Source organism: Diabrotica undecimpunctata, chromosome 5 (assembly GCF_040954645.1).
Source record: "Diabrotica undecimpunctata isolate CICGRU chromosome 5, icDiaUnde3, whole genome shotgun sequence".
Classification (NCBI taxonomy): Eukaryota; Metazoa; Arthropoda; class Insecta; order Coleoptera; family Chrysomelidae; genus Diabrotica; species Diabrotica undecimpunctata.
In genome coordinates, this window is record NC_092807.1 from 71,452,277 (window position 1) to 71,477,023 (window position 24,747).

Below are 24,747 nucleotides of genomic sequence, written 5' to 3' on the forward strand. Positions count from 1 at the left end.
AACAAAAAATATATAACATTCCCTTGCTTTTCTTAGATACGTCTTAATAAGATTCAATAATACATGAACAATATAATATAATTAAATAAAGAAAATCAAAATAATATTTCCCCTTACTGGGATTTAAATTCATTCGTTTTTTTACCAATGAACCTTAACGACATAAAGATTCATACGACCTACTGAAGTTGTCAGCGCTTGCGTTCTGGCTTAAACAGAACCTCACTTTTAACTATCTAAAAATCAAAAATTTAGTTATTGCCGACAATTCAAAGAATTACCTCCTTTTAAATGTAGTTGCATTGGGTTTTTCGATTAACCTTGGGTAAGCCTTTACGTGTCAAGTTCGAAGCTACCATACATTTCAATCCTTATAAAAAACTTTTTTTTGCACATAGTAACAAAAAACACCACTATGTTACTAGCAAAGTTTTTTAATATTCTAACTCTACAATTCTAAGTTACGGTAAGATCAATAATGTTTTAATAGATAATATATGGTAGCTAATTATAATTTATTCTCTTTCAGCCCTGAAGAAGCCAAATTAATTCTCTTTGGCGAAAACGTTCGGCGAAACAATTGATACACATTAGAGTATTTCTTGCAGATTTCCCCAATATTTAAGAGTTTACTATATATATATATATATATATATATATATATATATATATATATATATATATATATATATATATATATATATATATATTGTGACAATTGGGGTTTATAGAAAATAATTTATAAGTTATATACTACATAATATTAGATATAAAAAAGTATTTGATTATTTTAAATAAGTTATATACTAGAGAAATTTATAAAAATATATTTATGTGAGGGCATTTTAAGAAATTAGCATATAATAATTGTAAAAAGTTGTATTTTAGTAATTATAATGTGGTAGATACATTTAAGTGAGCCATGTGACTAGGCAACCAACTATACAAACTCTGTCTCCAAGTGACATTTTAGGAAATTTTTAGGAATATAAAGTGGGGTTATAATAATATATTGTTTGAAATGTGTATTTTATTAAATTAGAATGTTAAGTTACTAATTTAATTATATATTCTGATCTGAAAAGCCTAAATGTAAACAAAATTATTAATAGAAAAGAATGGAATTCTCTGGATCACCGGAGATGGCCATGTTTGCGAAATGGTTTGTTCCAGAAAATTCAGACAAGTATTTAATAGAACTAAATAGAACATGATTTCTTACCAGATGGTTCTGGAATATCCAAAAAGATATAAATACCCGTGATTTGGATTCAAGATGGAAGTTTTTAGTCAGAAGTCAGGCCAGTTTATTATGAAAGTTAGTAGACACTTTTAGTTATTTTCAAGAAGTCAGTCAGAAAAGTTTAGTAAGAAATATGAAAGTTAGTTGGAGTCAGTGAATCAGGTACAAATAGTCAAATTGTTTAATATAGTGAGTTAAATGAAGATTAAAAATTATGCATATAATTTAATGCACATTTATAATTATACACAAATAATTATTGAAGATAAAAAAAGGTATATTGGAAGAAATTAAATTATATTATGGTTGGAGATTAGTATAAATCAACTTATAATAATTGGATATTGGTATATTGAAAAGAAGAATAAATATAAATGCTGTTTGCTGGTTTGGTTGGTGGTGTATATATGCTGGTGAAGAAAACTATATCTTAAATTGGTAGAAGATGATAATTGGAAAAAGTAATTTCACAAAAAACAAGGATAACTGAAGTACGAAGACATTCAGTGGTGATTAGAATCTATATAGTGGAAAACAGTTCATTTAGGCATTCAGTGAATGAAAGGTACAAAATTTTGTTAATATAATTTAGTTAATGTCATAACAATTTAAATTTTGAAGATAGTTTGTTTAAATTTTACATTGTCTATAGAATTTAATTAGTTTTATAAGAGTATCAAATTAAAGATAGTTTATTTTAAATTTACATTGGCTAGGTTAGATATATATGTGTGTTCCATAATAGTTATAATAAAGATAATTTAAAAAAGTACTTACAAACTAATTCTTTGAGAACCGCGATAAAAACCCTATATTATTAAAAATACTCATTGCTCATCATTCAAACAAAAAACACATCATAACAATTTGGCACCCAACGCGGTGGCTCTCTATTTAAAAGAATTAGTTTGGGAAGATAAGTGCTCTCATATAATTAAATTAATTATCAGTAGAAAGAAAAAATTATAGATTTTATTTTTAATTATATTTGAACAAGTAAAGTCTCAAAATGTCTCAAGGAAAGAAAGGTACAAGAAGCAAAAAGAATGAAGAAGATGTGGAAGTAGAAACACAACCTATACAAGAGGAGAGTTTAGTTCAAGTTCCACAAGATACTGCAGAAATGAATCCAGAAAGAGAGGAAAATGTCAATATGGCAGCTTTGATGTCATTAATGATGCAGATGAACAAGACAATGGAAGAGAATACAAAAAAAATGAAAGAGAATTCAAAAGAAATCAAAGAAGACATAAAAAAATTGGAAGAGAATTCAAAAGAAGTCAAAGAAGACATAAAAAAATTGCAAGAGAATTCAAAACAAGTCAAAGAAGACATAAAAAAATTGGAACAGAAATTAGAAGAGAATTATAGAAAATTAGAAAAGAAAATAGAAGATAATAATAATAAAATTGTAAAACAAATAGAAAAACAAATGGATAAAAAACTTGAAGCTGCAGAGAAAAAAGTAGCAAATGAAATAAAAATTATACGGAATGACTACAAGAAAAGGATAGAAAATGAGAGGACAGAAGTAAAGAGGATTATTCAAGATAATAAGATAGATATAGAACAGAAAATAGAGTTACAGAAATGTAACTTAGAAGTAAAAATTAACGAAGACAGGAGAAACACAGAAGAAAAATTAGACGATATACAACAAAATATCCAAATAAATTGTAATCAAATAAGAAATGTGGAACAGAGAATAGATGATATTTCACAAATGAGAGACATAGGGAGACCTTACTTAAATTTAATAAATGAGACTGGGATTAAATTCTCTGGTAATATAAAAAATTTGCATCCTAGAGTATACATAAATAGTTTAAAACATAAATTAAGATTTGTGAATAATATTAATGATATTAAAGATTATATTAGAATGACATTAAATGACAATGCAGCAACTTGGTTTGCTAGTATTGAGAATGATTTAGATAATTTTCAAACATTTGAAAATAAATTTTTAAATTATTATTGGGGTGAATTAGAGCAAGCCAAGTTTAGAGAAATTCTATATTTTGGAAAGTATAATCACAATTTAAAATCAAATATGGTAGATTATGCATTAAAACTGATAACAGTTGCAAAATATTTAGAACCACCACTTAGAGAGGATGAAACAGTCTTAAATGTATCTAGACATTTTGATGCTGATGTTGTGCAAACCGTAACTGTACAAAATATTCAAACAATAGATAGTTTTATTAATTTTATTCAAAGAATACAAAGAGGCAATATGACAAGTAATAATAACAACAGAAAAAACAACAATAACTTTCAATATAATAAAAATGATAATCAACAATATAGACAATCATATAACAATAATACTAGGTATGGTAATAATTTACAAAATTTTAATAATAATAACAGTAATCAAATTAGACAAAATTGTAATAACAATACTAGTTATAATAGACAACATTTTAATAACAGTATTAATAATAATAGACAAGATTTTAACAATAGAAGAAATACAGAGCTACCTAACTATAACAGACAGGTAAATTGTGTTCGAAGGAATAGAAGCTGCGAAGACAGGGAACGAAATAGTACAAGGCAAGAAAATGTGAGTAGAAGTCATAGTAGGGAAAGACATAGGACATCAGATCCAAGTGGTCAGATACAATCTGACAATTCTAATAATCAAAATTTTGTGCAGTAAACTTTCTGAATTACAAGTTAGGCCATTGCTATTATGAAAAACCTTCTGAATTTATTTCTATAGATGAAGAGAAAAGTATTGAATCTATTAATTTAATTTATATAAATGCTTTGGCCAAAAATAAAATGATTAAGATTATGATAGATACTGGTTCAGAAAGTACTTTAGTCTCGGAGAATTTTATTTTTAATACATTAAAATTATCAGATATAATAAAGATCAAAAAAATTAAAATTGTTGGTGCAAATAATAAGAAGTCGGGTGAAATTGATAAACTAGCCAATTTTAAAATTAATATTCTTAATAAAGAAATTAATATGCAAGGATTTATTGTCAAGGATTTATGTGTTGATATATTAATGGGAAATGATGAATTGGAAAAGAAGAAAGTAAAGATAGATTTTGAAAAAAAAATGGTAACTTTGGAAGGGCAAATAATTAAATTTATGCAGAAAGATGAGGTGGAAGAAGGAATAAGAGTTGATAGGATATTATTAAAAGAAAATAGTGATGTTTATGAAGAAGAAATGTATTTTGATGATAGGGATATGTCCCAAAAGAATGTAAAGAATAATTATTGTAGTGAATATTTAAGGAATGTAAATTTTAAGCAGATGGATGCCTACGAGGCGGAGTGCGTAAAATTGGAAGCAAGGAATAATAAGTACATAATGAAGAATAATTTTATTTGTAAAGAAGAAGATATGATAAAAGTTTTAAATTGCCCTGAAGAATATAAATCAATAGTCATTTCCATATTGCAGCAACACAAGGGACTTGTCAATAAAGAAAATAGAATTGCACAAAATTATATCCATAGTATAAAAGTTAAAGAAGAAAAAGATTTTAAAACAAAATCATACCCAATACCATATAAATACAGAGAAGAAGTAAACAAAACAATTAATAATATGTTAGAAGATGGGATCATTGAGAAGGCAGACACACGTTTTATTAACCCCATAGTAGTAGTACGAAAAAGATCAGGTGAAATCAGGTTATGTTTGGATGCAAGGAATATTAACAAGATTACTGAAAAGCAATTTGAAGCACCAATGAGTATAGATGGAATATTAGGAAGAATTACAGGAATGTCATTTTTCACTAAAATCGATTTACAGCATAGTTTCTGGTTAATACCTCTAGAAAGAAAAAGTAGACAGTATACAGGATTTCAGATAGATGGAGTAGTATATCAATTCAAAGTAGTACCATTTGGACTTCAATCATCTTGCAGTGCTCTATGTAGATGTCTTCATGATATTTTGGATCAATATGAACATTTTGTAATTCACTACATTGATGATATATTAATTTTTTCTAAAACGGCTGAAGATCATGAGAAACACCTAAAAACTATAATAAATAGATTAGACATAGTTGGACTAAAAATAAATCAAGAAAAATGTACATTTTTTCAAAAAGAAGTCATATATCTAGGTTATAAACTTAACACTAAGGGAATCGAAATGGATCCAGAACGGACACAAGTCATTCAGGAATATAAAACACCACACAATTTAAGAACTTTAAGAGAATTTATTGGAATAATTAATTATTATAAAAGGATGATACCAGATCTAAGTATAAAAGAAATTCCATTACTTGAACTACTGAGAAAAGGTGTAAAATGGAGATGGGATCAGAGAAGAGAACTAGCATTCCAAGAGATTAAAAACATTTTTCTGTCAAATTTGAAAATATACTATCCTGACTACACACAGCCATTCATATTAAGAACAGATGCATCAATAGAGAGATTATCAGGGGTATTATTACAAATACATGATGGGGTCGAATACCCAATACAATTCATTTCAAGAATTACAAAGCCACATGAAAAGGGTTACTCAGTTTCAGAATTAGAACTAGCAAGTATAATACACTGTGTCACAAAATTAAGATTTTATTTGTTGGGTAATGAATTTACTATAGAAACAGATCACCAAGCTTTAACGTCTATATTAAATAACAAATATGGAAACAGTAGAATACATCGGTGGAGTCTAATACTTAGTGAATACTGCTTTGAAATCAAATACATTTCTGGAAAATCCAATATAGTGGCAGATGCTTTATCAAGGTTAGAAAATACACCACAAAAAGGGCAGCGAACAATAAAAATTGGATTAAATCAATTAGTAGAAAGTACAGGATTATATTCTAAAGAAGAAATTATAAGAGATCAGATCAATTTGAGTGAAAAACAAAAAGTCCTTAGGAAAGATGGGGTATATTATAAAATAATAAATGGCATAGAAGTATATGTAATAACTAGAACTTTAGCAAAGAAAATATTGAAAAATTTACATAACAATTATATGCATATTGGTTCAAGAAAGCTATGGATGCTATTTAGGGACAATTATTTTGCAAAGAATGACATAAGTATAGCAAAAGAAATTACTACCCAATGCCCAATATGTCAACTAAACAAAGAAAAGAATTTCAAAAACCAGAACACATATAAATCTAATGTTGTATATGAAAAACTAAATACAGTTTCCATGGATTTTATTTCAAATTTAGTTCTCAGTCCAACAGGAAAAAAGCATATACTAGTGATAGTTGATTTATATACAAAATTGATTAAACTATATCCCTGCTCTAGAACAAATGTTAAAACATTAAAATTATATATTAATCAATTTTTCGAAGAAATAGGACCATTTAGAAATTGCATAATAGATAATGCTACATATTTTAACAACCAAAAATTTCGGACATTTTGTGAGAAAAAGGGAATCAACATTCATTTTACAAGTATCAGACATCCTCAGGCAAATCCTGCAGAAAGATATATTAAAGAAGTTATAAAATATTTAAGGATACTGTGCCAAAATCAACATGAAACTTGGCAGCAACATATACCACAAGTAGAATATTTTTTAAATAATACACATAATTTGAATACAGAGGAAGTACCAGAATATTTAATGTTTGGCCATATAGGAAACAGAAAGTGGATTAGTGAATATAATCAGGATGTTAGAACAAGTAATGCATAAAGTGAATAACCGAATTAGGAGGAAAGCTGAAAAATATATCAGAAGACAAAATCGAAATATAAAAAAACCAATCACATTTCAAAAAGGAGACCAAGTGTTAATTCGTTCACTTAGAAAAAGTAATGTTAAAGAAAACCGTTGTAAGAAATTACAACCAATGTTTGAAGGTCCATATACAATTGAAAATCAGAATGGACTAAATAGTTATGTGTTAATAGATGCAGAGAACAGACTAAGAGGCATATTTCATATCAACGACATTTTTCAATATCATGAAGAGATTGAATAATATTTTTTATACCTTTAACACAAATATAATAACACTAATAACTTACTGATGTATCCATTTTATTCAATAGACTTGATTTGTTAAATGGTAGATGGTAGATTTCATTATTTTGAATCAATTTGACATCATACTTGTTGAATTTTGTATATATGGAAATTAATTTGTACCCTAAAAATCATAATTTGGGGTTAGACACAAAATTGATACTATAATTGCTATAAAAATGTCTTTCTAATATAATAAAGTGGAAAAACTTACCAATTTATATTGAATAACAAAGTTATTTTGAATGGAAATACTTCCTAGATTTTGTCTATAAATAAACAGAACACAATATAGATTATATTTTTAATTAAGGTTATATTTTATTCTCTGATAAAATCCATTCTCCATTTGACATGACAGTTTGACCATAGAATAGCCGAACTGTGCTACGTTGTTGTCTGCTTTGATATAGACAGCGAACAGGGATGTATTTAACACATTTTAAATAAAAAAAAATTGATTTATTAAATTTAATAAGGTATGAGAAAATTAATATTTAAAAAAATAATAAGTAAATTATTTATTTTAAATATTATTTTGGGGTATTGTGACAATTGGGGTTTATAGAAAATAATTTATAAGTTATATACTACATAATATTAGATATAAAAAAGTATTTGATTATTTTAAATAAGTTATATACTAGAGAAATTTATAAAAATATATTTATGTGAGGGCATTTTAAGAAATTAGCATATAATAATTGTAAAAAGTTGTATTTTAGTAATTATAATGTGGTAGATACATTTAAGTGAGCCATGTGACTAGGCAACCAACTATACAAACTCTGTCTCCAAGTGACATTTTAGGAAATTTTTAGGAATATAAAGTGGGGTTATAATAATATATTGTTTGAAATGTGTATTTTATTAAATTAGAATGTTAAGTTACTAATTTAATTATATATTCTGATCTGAAAAGCCTAAATGTAAACAAAATTATTAATAGAAAAGAATGGAATTCTCTGGATCACCGGAGATGGCCATGTTTGCGAAATGGTTTGTTCCAGAAAATTCAGACAAGTATTTAATAGAACCAAATAGAACATGATTTCTTACCAGATGGTTCTGGAATATCCAAAAAGATATAAATACCCGTGATTTGGATTCAAGATGGAAGTTTTTAGTCAGAAGTCAGGCCAGTTTATTATGAAAGTTAGTAGACACTTTTAGTTATTTTCAAGAAGTCAGTCAGAAAAGTTTAGTAAGAAATATGAAAGTTAGTTGGAGTCAGTGAATCAGGTACAAATAGTCAAATTGTTTAATATAGTGAGTTAAATAAAGATTAAAAATTATGCATATAATTTAATGCACATTTATAATTATACACAAATAATTATTGAAGATAAAAAAAGGTATATTGGAAGAAATTAAATTATATTATGGTTGGAGATTAGTATAAATCAACTTATAATAATTGGATATTGGTATATTGACAAGAAGAATAAATATAAATGCTGTTTGCTGGTTTGGTTGGTGGTGTATATATGCTGGTGAAGAAAACTATATCTTAAATTGGTAGAAGCTGATAATTGGAAAAAGTAATTTCACAAAAAACAAGGATAACTGAAGTACGAAGACATTCAGTGGTGATTAGAATCTATATAGTGGAAAACAGTTCATTTAGGCATTCAGTGAAAGAAAGGTACAAAATTTTGTTAATATAATTTAGTTCATGTCATAACAATTTCAATTTTGAAGATAGTTTGTTTAAATTTTACATTGTCTATAGAATTTAATTAGTTTTATAAGAGTATCAAATTAAAGATAGTTTATTTTAAATTTACATTGGCTAGGTTAGATATATATGTGTGTTCCATAATAGTTATAATAAAGATAATTTAAAAAAGTACTTACAAACTAATTCTTTGAGAACCGCGATAAAAACCCTATATTATTAAAAATACTCATTGCTCATCATTCAAACAAAAAACACATCATAACAATATATATCGCACCTTGAAAACCATATGGCAATATCTGCAATTTTTTCGTAAAATGACCTTTTAATGCAGTCTAATAGAAAAAAAAATCTATTTTTTAATGCTATTTAGCAGCATCTGCAACGAATTTTAAATTCGACACCAGAAAGATACGTCCTTATGGCTTTTGTAAAAAATCTATTCATCTTTTTATACCATCAGGCATTATCTGCAGTTGTTGCTCTATGGTTCTATAATAGGAACAAAAACTCAGCCTATACCTACTTTTATCTGTTGTGTTGTGAGTTGATTTCCATTGATCTTCCTATAAAATTCCACAAAACAGTGAACATTTATAGGAAGATCAATGGAAAAAACTAATGTGAAATATAGAAGAGTAAATCCAGACAGTAATCGTGGAGCAAACTATGTCTATTTCTTCGAAGTGGAAGGCAAGAAATATACAACGTCGTACTGTAGATGGGTTTATCCCAAAAGACAAGCGAGGAACTCACAAGAATGGAAAAAGAATCGACGAAGTCGTGAAACAAAACATAATGAGTTACATCGAATCCATTCCTAGAGTGGAATCCCACTACTTAAGAAAACAAACTACCAGAGAGTTCGTCAGTGGTGACAAAACTCTGGCTGATATTCATCGCGATTATATAAAATTTTGCGAAGAAAAAGGTTCGGTGTTCGGAAATTACGCTACGTTTAGGACCATATTGAACACGGAATTTAATATAAGTTTCTTTAAGCCCAAAGAAGACCTCTGCTCGCTATGTGAAAGTTACAAAACTTCATTAAATAAATCTACATTAGAAGCAGCCTATAATACTCACCGTCAAGAAGTGGAATTTAGTAGAAAAGAAAATGACTCAAAATCTGCAAAATCTAATACTTGCATTACTGCTTGTTTTGACTTACAAGCCGGATTACCGACACCTTCAGGCGATGTCTCCTTATTTTATTACAAAAGGAGATTATCAACATTTAATTTCACAATTTTTGACCTGACCACAAATGCAGGACACTGCTACCTTTGGTTCGACGGAATTGCCAATCGTGGTCCAAACGAAATAGCCTCATGCCTGTTACAATTTCTAAGGAACCATGCCAGAGAACAGGAAATAATGTTATATTCAGATAACTGCAGTGGGCACAATAAGAATAAGTATATTGTCTGTCTTTATCTCTATGCAGTACAGAAATTAAACATACCTAAAATTACCCACAAATTTTTGATAACAGGTCACTTCCAAAATGAGGGAGATAACATGCATTCTTTGATTGAGAAACAAAAAAAGGGCATTAAAAGGAGAACCAATTTATGTGCCTGCGCAATGGGTCACAGTAGTTCAAACAGCGAAAAAAACAGGTGAACCTTACAAAATTAATGAAATGTCTGCATCGGATATATTGGACTTTAAAAAATTATGTAAGGAAATGGGGAACAATTATAATATTGACGAAGAAGGAAATCGGGTCGTCTGGAATGAGATTAAGATGATCAAGGTGGAGAAGACACTTGAAAATAAGTTTCAGGTTAAGACAAGCTACAATGATACAGAGTTCAGAACCATTAATATAAGGCGAAGACAACGAGGGTTGGTGGCTAATATGGAACTAAGTAAAGCATATTCGCATCCACCAGGAATATCTAATCTAAAAAAACAAGATCTGCTCTCACTATGTAAGGCTAATGTTATTCAAGAGCACTACCATAGGTTTTATGAAGATTTACATGTGAACAATGGAACAGTAGAAACCGAACAAACAGAATACAATATGCATGATTTTGATTAAGTGTTAAAACCAAAAAATTGTAATAAATAAGTACCTACAATCTTAAATAAAAAAAACTTTTATTTGATATGAATTTTTACAGCATCATTTTCCAAAATTGATATATATTTTAAAACCATATGGCCGTATGTGCTAAAATACCTATTTCCTGAAATAAATTTCACATACTCCTTACTGCATATAAAAATATGCAAAATTAAAGACAATTATGCTAAATATCAGGTTTGTAGCTTAATTTTTGGAATAACAGTAAATAATATTAACTTAAAAAAAAAATTGAAACGCTCATAACTCAACATTATGATTTTTGCAGTTACTGCCCTATGGTTTTCAAGGTGCGATATATATATATATATATATATATATATATATATATATATATATCCCTTTTAACTCTTTTAAATCCAGAAGTGTAATACGAACTACTAAAATCGGGATATATAAAACAAAGTTAAACTCGCAAGAAAAGCCCCCAGAAGTGTTTTACGACCGGAAACTAATTAAATGCTAAGGTCAAACAGGTATATAAAGATTGCAACGTCATAGAAGAAACTAGATCTCATCTCTAAAGTTATTTTTTTTTATTAGAAAAAGATGTCGCATCCACCAAAAGGTTATTAGCGACGGAACAAAATATAAATAACAAAGTTAAACACCTACAGATTATACAAAATGTTTATGGATCTAAGATAATTCACTATATTGTCACAGGAACAGTTTTGACCTAAAGCCTGTGGTAGAGCGAGTGGATCTTGTAGCGCTGTCTTTCTTGGTCATATTTACTACCAATTGTTAAAAAGTGTTCGACTTTTAATCGGACGTTACACTGATCACATATAGGTGGATTTTTCTTTGTGAAAAGGTAGGAGTGCGTTAATCTGGTATGTTCTAGACGTAAACGCGCAACCGCAATTTGTTCTCGTCTATTGCGCGACGATGGAAACCACTGAGACACATTATTTTTGATTTTATTTAAATTGGAATTAGTTTGAGACCACTCATTTCGCCACAAACACAACACTTTTTAAAATAAGCTTTTAAGTCACTGGAAACACACTTGTCTATCGGCTCCGACAAATCACTTAAAATTGCCTCTCGTGTAATCCTGTCAGCTTCTTCATTTCTTGTTATTCCGACGTGCGAGGGAACCTCACACCTGAGAGTTAGATGATACTGAACGATTGTATACAGAAGAGTCACTATCTAAGTCAGAAATCTCTTTCCCTAAGTGGTTGTGTAGTTTCTTTTGAAGTTTTGTAAACTTGCTTTTTGTAGATCTATCATTTGCATATTGATAGCTGCTTTGTAAAAGATGGAGTAAACCAGCCATATCAGTTGTAAATTCTTTTACGACGCTAATAGTGTCGGGGGAGCCTTGGACATTATCAATCAGTAAGGACAATTGGTGGAAATTTAAAACGAATGGTGTGTTATGATTATCAATGAAATTTTCAAGAGTTTCCCGTGTAGATTGGACTTTAGATGAGCGTGGTTTTTTTGGTTTAGAGAGTTTGGGTTTTGCAAACAGATTTTCTGATGAAATTGCTGAATCTGAAGGAGGCGTGTCGATCTCACCAATACTGCGTTTTATGGAAGAACTTGCTTTTTCGCAATTGCTATTAGAGTTTTCACTTAGATGATGTAGCTTTATTACATTTGGAAGTACTGGAGCAAACTCATTGGTAGTGACAGAAGTCGAGCTTGTAGTTTTATTTGTAAGATTGGTTGAAATGGTTGTTTCAAAAAATTGTGGTGATGTATCAGTTTTATTAGAATTTTCTGCAGTTGTATCTAATGGAAAAGGAGCTGATAGATTGGAAAATATTGCTTTCGAAGTTTGTGAAAACGGTATTGCCGCTGAAGGAGGTTGATTAAAAGTGTTGCTATGAGTAGGAGTATTAGTAGTTTCTTTGTCGTGGAGATTTGTAGGTGTAGGTGATATGCTCGGATTTGATAATGGATAACTTGATGACTGCTGGGTGTTTGGTACCTTGTGTAGTATACTTGTTGAAGCTGTTTGATTTGGTACTTCATTGTTTGACTCAATATGAGTTGATTCCGTTACTGAACTGGTTTTGCATTGGGATGATATGTGTCCTGCATTTTTGCAAATAAAGCAGGTGAGTGTACCTTGTGACAAAAATATGCGGTAAGGTGTTTGGTCGAAATTTATTAGAATAGAATCTGTAATTGGTGATGTTATAGGGCTTATATAAACTTGCCTCCGAAAGCTCAATATGTGACTATATTCGGGAAGAGTCGAGCTAATTTTCAGAAATGTTATTGGGGAAATAAGCTTTAAACCGATATTCTGTAATTCTTCAACTAATACTTGATGAGGAATTACGGGCAGACTCCAGACAAGACTAGTCTTTCTGCTGGAGAGACAAGTCTTCGTGCTGTTACAACTTCGCCGAGAACTTCTATAGAGCCATGTTGTGTCATGAAGTTATCTACTACGGTTTTGTTTGCCAAATACATGCAGATTCTATTATGAGATAATCTAGATGAAAAAATAATATTTTTTGGGTTGATGATTGTACCCAAAGTAATGAGATAATCCTGCAGTTTAGCATTATCGATACAACTAAATACAATTGCTTGGTTCTTACTCGGAAAAGAATGTGAAGCGGCTGAAGCATAACTGTTTGTGATATTCGAACGTTGATTTACTGAACTGGTTAGATCGGAAGGTGTGTTTACATTGTGTGAAGTCATTTTAAGCTGCGGTGGCGAAGGCCTTACTCCGACTCTGGTAAATGAAAAACCAATCGCATGCTACTATAAGCTACTTATAGCAGCTAACCTCACAAAATGATTGTACGGTAATGTATATTTATTATTTGACGTTTTCTTTTCACAATAATAAAATAATAATTACGTATAGATGACTTACGTAGTAGTATCTAGTAGATAAACACTTTAATTATAAAAAACTATTTAATAAAACCACTTGTTTTTATTAAAAACTAGGAGTACGATATCAGTACAACTTAACCGTACCTTACCAGGGCCGGTCTCCTCTAAAGTTATTGTTTTGCACTCTGTATTGATTTGTAATCTTATTGATAACAGATTCATATATTTCTCTAAAAATTCTTCTTTCTGCGACGTTCAATCGGCTCTTATTTTGTTTTTTCATTGTCCGTGTTTCATTTACATACGTAGATTCTTATTTTTCTTACTGCGGAATGTATTTTTGGATTTAATTATTTTGCTTAAAACAGAATACAAGCATTGCCAGCTTGTATTCTGTTGTTATTCTCTTTTTGTAATGTTTTTGTTAAAAGTGATCTTAAATCTCAAATATTTAGACCGATGAACCATTTCAAAGTTTATATCAAACTTGTCAAAGTTTAGGATAGTCAAAGAATAGGACATATTAAAATAATATGTCCTATTCTGTTTCGTAGTGCTCTTCTTATGATAGCCATATATTTTTTTATCATCGTTGATTTGGAGGACCCTTTTCTGCACTTTTTCTATTGAATGTATTAATGTTTTTTTGTTACTAATAATTATACTCGCTACTATATTAAACTCATCGTCGAAAGTCCGTGTAATCTGAGGACCTTGAATATTAAACTGTGAGATTTTCTGTATTAGCTTTCCGGGCGATGCTCTCCAAAACGATGGTTAACACGATTGGAGACACGGCATCTTCCTGTTTGAGGTAACTACATTTGAAAGTAAGTTGCCAGTTAATTTCCTTAGGTATGCCTAGTTCTTCCATAGCATTGTAGTAACAATCTTATAATTATATTATATGTTTGTTTAAAATCTATAAATAACTAGCTTAATGTTTTTTTTATTTCCCAACATTTTTCAGTAAGTATATAATAGTGATTATTTGATCAACGGTTCATTGAGTTTTCCTAATTTTACATAAATCTTTCCTAATTTCACATTTGTGGTTGCTGTATGTCAAAGATGCTGTATGTCAAATGCATGCTCATCAGCAGAATACAACAACCTCCGATGCAATTGACATTAAACAACCGAAAAATAGAACAAGTGGAGACCATACACATACCTTGAAACCACAGTCAACACAAAATGGGACCAGTCAACAGAAATAAGATCACGAATTGAAAAAGCGCGAAACGCGTTCAACAATTTGAAAAAGTGGTTCACAAGCAAAATCTCAATGGAACTAAAATTAAGACTGGTCAAGTGTTATGTCTTCCCGGTCTTGTTCTATGGAGCAGAGGCATGGACCACAACGGAAGCCACCCTGAAGAAACTAGAATCCTTTGAGCTGTGGATATATCGCCGTATTCTTCGGATATCCTGGATACCACATCACTAACGTGGAAGTAATGCAGAGAATAGGCAAAAGCAAAGAAATAATCTTCACCGTAAAGAAACGGAAGCTTGAGTACTTCGGACATGTCAGGAGGCATACTAAGTACCGGCTGCTACAGTTAATAGTCCAAGGAAGAATCGACAGTAGGAGGGGACCGGGAAGAAGACGACACTCATGGATGCATAACCTGCGACAATGGTTCGGACTAACATCGACCGAACTGTTCAGAGGTGCCGTAAACAAAGTCAAAATAGCCTTGTTAATAGCCAACGTCCGAAACGGATAGGGCAAAGGAAGAAGAAAAAGAAGTATGTCAAAGAAGACACCATTTTCCATAGCGGGTACTATGATTCCAATGGGGTAAAGTACAACCTACATATTTATTGCCAAAATCACTTCTCTGCTGTATCGAGTACCGTTTACTGGTATATGAATTTTGTAACGAATTTATCTTGTGTGCTGAACTCTATTAAATCTTTTACTGCGAATTGAAAAGCATGTTTTAACCTTTATTTGTAACATTTATCGTTAATGTTCAGTGGAAGATTTTACGTTTATCTAAATAAGTATTTACTATATTGTATAATAGTTGTAATTTTATTTTACTATTTGTATCTATATAGGTATAATTTATAATATATTATTTGTCTTATATAAATATCTATATAAATATTAATATATAGATTTTAAAATCATCATATTTGCGTTACAGTGATATTAATATGGCAATTAGCTGTAAAGTCATTAGTCTTTCCTGTCGTATTATATTTTCCTGATATTTTTTGTAGACAAGCGGTTTAGTTTGTGTAATATAATATCCCCAATTCGTCTCATAATATTTAGTTTTCAATACAGCTGTTACGCTAATTTCGTTCACCTTTTTTAAAGCACTTTGTCCAGTTTTCTGTGAAATCTTACTTGTAGATTACTCCTTGTTAAATTAATTAATTTCTTAGGTAAGCCTTGTTCTGCCATAGTATTCTATAGTTTTATTCTTATGTGTTGGTTTAAAATCTATAAATAACTAGTTTAATGTTTTTTCTGTATTTCCAACATTTCTCATTAACTGCCTAATAGTGAATAATTGATCAACGATTTATTAAGTTGTTCTAATTCCACACTAATAGTCTCCTATTTGATAGTTCACGTATTCACTCAATCGTTCCAGGTGTATTGGAAAAATACTGTATATCCTAATTATTAATAATTAGCTTATATACAGGGTGTCCCATAATTAATTGGACATTAGCTAATGGGTGATAGCTGACATCAAAAAAAAAGCGTTTGAGCTCAAATTGCTTAGGAAAAATGTTGCTAGTTTTGGTTCTACAGGGAGATTCATTAATATTTTTTTATATTATTTTTATGGATATATTGAAAACTATTCAACCGATTTAAGTGAAATTTGGTATCTTGCTATTATTTAGTATGCTTATTGAGAAAATGATATTAGTTTTACCATTGACACTAGGTGGCGCCACCTACTGTAACATTGGTTCATTAATGGGGCCATAATTTTTTTGTCCGCCCTGTATAAACATTCTAGGAAAAAAACATGAAATAACATTCAATTCTACACAAAAAAGGTATTCTTGTTTCAAATCAAAAAAGTACACCGTTTTCGAAATAAACGTATTTTGTTTTTCGCAAAACAAGCAGGTACCTAGGTATGCTGTGAACTTAATGGCAAAGTCAAGGCGTAAGTACGAATTTGTTTACTATTTGTTGTCAAAGTGCAGTGCAAGTCTATTATTAAAAAAGAATATGTGTGTACTTTGTACGCAGGTAAGAAGTTATACTTCTATTATATGACTTCAACGAAATTAATATATTTTAAACAGTTTATTTGTGTTTTATTTAAATAATAAACTAATTTTAATACTTACAAGTTTCCTAAAAATTTTCTTAAATAATACCGGAAATAAAAAAAAGTAAGCAAGGCAATAACATGACATGTTATGTTCCTAAGCGGTCACCCATCCAAAGTTTGACCCCGGTAGACACTGCTTGACTCACGTTTTCGAGCGACAACTGGTGTAGCCAGTGTGCTATGGCCGTAAAATTCATACTAAAGTGAATTATTTTGACAGATTATATCTACAAATAATATTAAGATTGCCTTTTAATCTTCTTATCATCATATTTTAATATCTAGGTATTATCCTATATCCGACGAAGACAAATTCAAAGACACAAAAATTATAAAATGTATTTTTTTCACACTTTATTTGCACTGATACATACGTAAATTCAAAGATTTAGCAACTAGCACATTTTTATAAAAATTCACTCTCAACATTTTTCCCAATTGCACCTAAAGAAGTATAACTTCAAAGACATGAACTAACATTCAATTCTACACAAAAAAGGTACCTAGTCTTCTTTCACATGAAAAAAGTACAGCGTTTTCGTAATAAACGTATTTTGTTAATGATGCATGTCTCTATTTATTTTTTTGCAAAACAAGTATACTTTGAACTTAATGACAACGTCAAGATTATTATTAGTTGTCAAAGGTAACTACGAATTTATTTATTATTATGGTCTGTTTTTTAACCAGGAGGAGTAATTCAAATTTTCCAATTCAAATTCGCCGTAATTCTTGTTTCTAATTGGTCCAATCGCAGGCAAGTTTACTCCACTAAATTATGACATTTTGACACTAATGACATTTGTGAAATTTTAAAATTCAAAATTTATATCTACAATTTTTTGTATTTTCTGTGGTATTCCTTACATTTTTTAGATTTTTCGTTTGTATTTATATAAAAACAGTTCTTTTCAGAACTATTTAGCGACATATTAGTGATTAGTGTTATTAAGATAACAATATGGATTCAATTAATTTTTCTCCACCAAAAAAACGCCGAGTACATTTGGGTCATTTATCTACAAATGAGAAACAATGCATTATAAACATGTATAAACAAATCAAAAGTGATAATTCTGGAATGAAAATAACAGCCACGGTAGCAAAAATAAAACAGGCAACAGGTTAGTTTTGCAGAATAGTTATAGTTAAAATCAAGACTTACTAAAGTAATGTGCTAATTTTAGGTGTTGCGAATTCAACTATTTACCGAACAATTAAAGAATATAAGCAAACTGGAACAGTAAGATGTCCTAAAAATATTGGCGGTCGACCTTCTATTCTTGCAACATATGATGAAAAAGTTAAACATCTATACGCCAGATACTACACAGCTTCTTTTTCAAGAATGAAATGCCTACATTAAATAAAATTTTAAGTGAAGTAAACAACCGCCCAGATCTTCCAAATATGTGTCGTTCATTATTATATAAATTCTTGAAGTAAATCAATTTTAAGTAAGTAAATATAGGTTAGCCACAATAATAAATAAAACGTGCAACCCAAAAAATATATTATGTCTGAATTAGGGAATCGATTAGAAGATAAAGAGCTTTAAAAATTACTGAAAATATAGATTTTTTTCTATTTTCTTTGCTTATAACTTTAAAACTATTCATTTTGGAGCAAAGCCGTACAAAAATAAAATAAAGGTAATGATTAAATTTCCTGTTATACGAATAGAGGTTAAAACTGTCTTAATTTATTTCCCTTGCTGCAAAATAGCAATACCATGAATCCAAAAGATGCTTTAATGTTGTTAAAAATAAATTAACAAAATATAACTACTTCTTTTTTCCTATGTTGTAGACCTTTTAACGCTCTAAATGCAAATTGTCTCATTTGAAAGCTGTATAATTAGTTAAACAATCTTTGTTTAATTAAATAGTCTTTATTTGATCAAGGAAATATAAACACAGATGACATATTCTTCTGGGGCGAAATCAGAACCGCTGAAACTGATAAGTACCCCGCCAGGTAAAAAAAAATTAACAAAAAAATTTAATTTGTTTAAACAAAGATTGTTTAAATAATTATAGACTATTCAAATGAGAATATTTCTATTTATAACGTTAAAAGGTATATGTGTGGTAAGTTTTTGTAAAAAAAATTCCACAACGTAGGAAGAAATACCTATGTAGTTTTATTTTGTTATAAATAAATTAATTTATTACAACAAAACTAAAGCCTTTTTGGCATTTAGAAGTGCGTTAGTAAGGTAGATGTGTGTTAGAAAAAAATTTATTTATTTATTATAATAAAATTAAAACATATTTGGAATTTGATAATGCGCTATTTAGCTGGCTGTACTCGAGTTACTTCGGATTAAAAAAAAATGAAGAAAATTTCTCGATTGGAAGCTGAGAAAATGCATTTTTTTATGTATACCGATTTTGAACTTTGAAGTTAAACTTTCTTCAACCTATTTTTTTTTGAATTTTTGGTATTTTTATACCAAATAATCGCTCAATACTGATTGTTTTTTGTTGTGTACTGTGTATATAGTGTAGAATGAAATATATATTACTTGAAAACTACTTTATTATAATATGTAAGTACAATACTAAAAACTATGAATCTTAACCTTAACCTTCTGCCATCCGGTTCTCTCCTTCTTTTCTTTTCTGTTACCATCTGTAATACAAACTTAAATATATGCATCAAATATAACATTTTCTTCCTTGACAATGAATTTTTTTACAAATTCATTTTTACAATAGGTTTACATATTCTTGGAGATCTACTTAAGGTAGGTATAACTTTGGTATCAGAAATCGAAAATTGTCCAATAGATTTGTCAAATAAATCTTTATATTTTGTAAACAATTGTTGTAACTCCTTTTCTGCATTTGAGACAGTGTTCACATTGTGTAAATTTATATCTAATGAATGGATCCACTCTCTCCCAAGCAATGAAGGACCTTCACCATCAAGTATATATAATTTCAAGAATTTAGTTTTATTCTGATGCTCAACTGTCACCAAAGCCATACCTAAAACATGTAATTCATTTTTACAGTAAGTAGCTAGCTTTATATTAGTATTTTGTAATTGTAATTCAGTACAATTCTAATTAAATACATTTTTGTTAATAATACTGACTACAGCATCTGAATCAATTTCAAACTGTATCGGTTTGTTATTTACTTTCAAACTAATAATAAATTTATCTTTTAAATTAGTTGAATGTACATTTAAAATTTCCTCAACAGCATTTATGTTTTTAGTTTTCAAACAAACTTTTTGTAAATGTCCTCTTTTCTTACAAAAATTACATACCAAATTTTTCTTTTTACATTGATTGGCTAAATGAGAAGCATCCCCACAACGATAACATATACCTGTTTTAGTGTTTGAACTAGAATGTGTAATATTTGTACTTGAATTTACATTTTAACTTGTATTAGTATTTTTTTTACTCTTATCGAGTTTTGAATATTTTGTTAATTGAATTATTGTAATTTAATTGATTACTGTTCTTTTCTGATCGTTTCCAAACTACTGTCAATCTCTACTGCTCGATCCAAGTCTAGATTCCTTGTTTCCAATAGTCTTGCTTGTATTTTTTTTTGGAACGTAATCCAAAGACAAATTGGTTCCTTATTACAGATTTTAGATATGCTTAAAAATTGCAATTTATTGCTGTCTTCTGTAATGCTAGTAAGAATTCTTGCACTGATTCTCCCTCGGCTTATTTTCTGGTTTGAAACCTGTAAATTTCAGCAATTTCCAAAGGGACGTGATTGTAAAAATTGTACATTACATAGTGTAATAATTTCATTCTATGTTTTATCATCTGGTACTTACTTGTCACATAGTGTATCATAGGCTTCAGGACCCATATAATGTAATAGATAAGATAATTTCATATTTAAAAATATGCGCCCCTTTAAAAGCTCCTTCCAGGCGTTTTACCCATCGTGACAATTTTGTAACTGATTCATTAAACGATTCCACTGTAAATGTAGAATGAATTTGGGTATTTATTTCAGTTTGACTCACAGCTATTCCAGATATATAAATTGTATATATGGATTCTGTGTTACTTCCTTAGCAACTTAAAATTCACAAATTGTGGGGCACGGCTCTAATTTTAATATGTATGTAAGTACAATCAAAGAAAATAATACATATTCTTTGATAATACTAATACTAAAAGCAAAGCTTTGCTAAAAGCTACGAATCTTAACCTTAACCTTCTGCCATCATGCGGTTCTCTTCATCCTTCATCTGACATCATATTTTCTCTTCTCTTTCTTTACCATCTGTAATACAAACTTAAATATATGCAACAAACATAACATTTTTATTTTATGTTATGAGTGTTTTAAACATGAAAAAATGTATAGAGAAAGAGAACCGAAAAAATAAGGCAATGGTTCAAAAGTTACCATCCTACTGTTTAGGTATAGCTTCGTCGCAAATACCGGTCAAATTTGACCGGTTGTATCTCAGGAACTACTCCTCGCAATTCAACTTTTTTTCTTTTACAAGAAGCGTCTACCGAGTCTGTTCCAGTACGGTTTTTTCAATAATCTATTTGTTTATAAGCAAAAAAATTGTTTATAACTTTAAAACATTGCTGAGACCGCCTAAATAATACGATTTCAATTCTGTAGTGTATTAGACCGGTAGAGTGCGTCTTTATATTTAAAAAAATTTGCAAACATCTAAATGGTCTAATGTTTGTTCTAAAAGTTTTTAAAAAATTTCAAATTTGGTGGACGGTTTGAGTAGATTATAAAAATTTTCTAAACCAATTACGAAGGACCTAAGTACAACCTAAATGGTTGGAAGACATTTTTAACCACTCATATATCATAGGAAATTTAATTATCTTTGTTTTATTTATGTACGACTTTCCTCCAAAATTAATAGTTTTAAAGTTATGAGCAAAGAAAGTAGACAAAAATCGATATTTTTAGTAATTTTTAAATATTTTAATGTTTTTATTAATGCTCCGGGCATATTTAAGAGGGAGCATGAGTCAATTGTTATTATTGAAGTTATTACCTAACTTTTTCTGCAAAAATCCGAATGCCACATGCCACCTCTCATATCCAAAAACAGACTTTTTTCACAGATCTGCCCTGGTCTAAATGTAACATTCTATTGTTTTGTAGGTACTTGAAGAGAAGTCGAACAAGTATTCTAATTGAACGTGATGATATTGTCAGATGGAGGCGTAATTACCTAACTTCTATAAAAAGGTACAGAAGTGAAGGTAGGCCCATTTATTACCTTGACGAAACATGGGTAAATGAAGGTCACACCAAAGATAAAGTGTGGGTGGACTGTGCCATAAAAAACCCTAGACAGGCATTCGTTGAGGGGCTGTCTACTGGTTTGAGAAACCCATCGGGGAAAGAAAAACGCCTCATAGTTTTACATGTTGGATCAGAGTTAGGATTTGTTAATGAAGGGGTTTTACTTTTTGAGGGAAGAAAGACAGAGGATTACCATGAAGAAATGAATGCATCTGTTTTTGAAAATTGGTTTAATAGTATCTTGCAAAAATTACCAAAAAACGCTATCATTGTAATGGATAATGCATCATATCACAGCCGAAAAGTAGAAAAAATTCCGACATCATCAACAAAGAAATATATGCAAGAATGGTTACAAATACAAAACATTCCTTTTGATATGGAGATGGTTAGGTCAGAACTTTTACATCTTGTACGTGTAAATAAAGATAAGTATAATATGTATGTAACTGATGAGATGGCTAAAACAAATGGTCAAATTGTACTGCGGCTGCCTTCATATCATTGCGAGTTGAATCCCATTGAGAAAATTTGGGCCCAGGTGAAAAATGAAGTGGCACTTAAAAACACGACATTTAAACTTAAAGAAGTAAAAAAACTTCTGTTACAAGCTCTCGAGAATGTAACCACAACACATTGGCAAAATTGTGTTAATCACATTCTCAAAGTGGAGGAAAAAATGTGTAAATTAGATGGCATCATGGATAGTGTAATAGAGCCGTTAATAATTCCAATTGGCAATGACAGTAACACAAGTTCTTCAGAAGATGAATAAATTGTATCACTTGTATCTTCAAAGTAATTTCCTTCTCTAGATGTATATTTTCATTTCATCTTTCTTATTCATTATCCAAGTGTTACAAGCATACAATGCCAATGGTCACGAACATTATACCATTGCACTACCTACTTTTAGTAGTCTCTTTTGTATTTCTTTCCTCTTTATCAATTATTGTCACTCACCAAATATTTGAATTTGCTATATGCTGTTCTCCTTAGGTCGAATAAAAATAAATATCACAGTTCACATACCTAATATATCATATCGTGTTTATGATCATCATATGAATCTGAAATTGGTTATTTGGTGCAATGATAATTGGTTTCTAATAAGCATTAGTCAACTAACAAATCTAAGTTCCCTACCTTTTCTTCATCCTTTTTGCATGCTGTATGTGTACCTACATACTTTCCAATTTTCTGCAGTGACTTTCGATAAAGCTTCCTCAAAATTCTTTTCACATCAACTAATTTGAATGTATGTAGTTTGTTTCTCGCTACGTCTTGATACAACAGTTATTTCTTCAATAACTGTTGTTTTTCGCTATGTCACCCTTTACATGTGTCCATACTAGCTCTATAGGGTTAAGTTGACAGTAATTATATGGGGATAAACGAAGTACAGTTATTCTGTCATTTTTAGCTTTTTCAATGATTACATATTTTTTATACTTTTGTTTGTGTTATTGAACAATAATTCATGAGTTCTTTTTTAACCATCATTTTATCAAATGTGATCTGTTTTCCTTTTAACTAATTAAGTAAATAATGCCTTTATAAAGCCAAAGTTGGTAGTTTTTCAATTAAACAACAATGGCAATTAACATTATCCATTACTATAACAGAATTTTGCGGTATGTTACTAACCGTCTGATACCATTAAATTTTCTTCAAATACATACCTCTATTGTCATGATACTCTTTGGTGGTTCTTGAAGTACATTCTAAAAAACCACCATTTACAAAGCCAGTTTCAGATCCAATATGAATAATTATTAGTCCACCTTTTCCAATAGGTGGGTTCAAACCAGAGTAATAACCTTCCATAAAAGTCTATAATTGCAAGAAAATTGAGGCTTTTGAAATGTGGCTTTACCGTCGAATTCTGAAGATATCTTATACCGACTAAGTTACTAATCAGGATGTTTTGTTGAGAACGCAAAAAGAAAAAGACCTGCTAACCACAATAGAATACCTCAGTCACATCATGAGGAACAGCGAAAGATATGAACTGCTGCAACTAATCTTGACTGGAAAAGTGGAAGGAAAACGTGAACCAGAAAGGCGAACGATTTTCTGGCTGAAAAATCTACGTACATGGTTCAACACAACAACCACAAATCTTTTCAAAACAGCAGTTCGCAAAATTCAGATTGCCATGATGGATAAAGTAGTTCTGATTAAATTAAAATTACAGATTACAAATCGTTCTACTATTTTATATATATTATATATATATATATATATATATATATATATATATATATATATATATATATATATATATATATATATATCTTAAAATGCTTTATATGTAACAA

The 24,747-nt window shown here is 29.7% G+C and overlaps 1 protein-coding gene across 1 annotated transcript; it reads left to right on the forward strand.

Annotated features, from left to right (window-relative positions):
- Window positions 1-22,196: 22,196 nt before the first annotated feature.
- LOC140442254 (uncharacterized) lies at window positions 22,197-23,201 on the forward strand. Its single transcript, XM_072533329.1, has one exon. It carries the CDS (start codon window positions 22,197-22,199, stop codon window positions 23,199-23,201), a length of 1,005 nt encoding a protein of 334 aa, XP_072389430.1.
- Window positions 23,202-24,747: the final 1,546 nt, after the last annotated feature.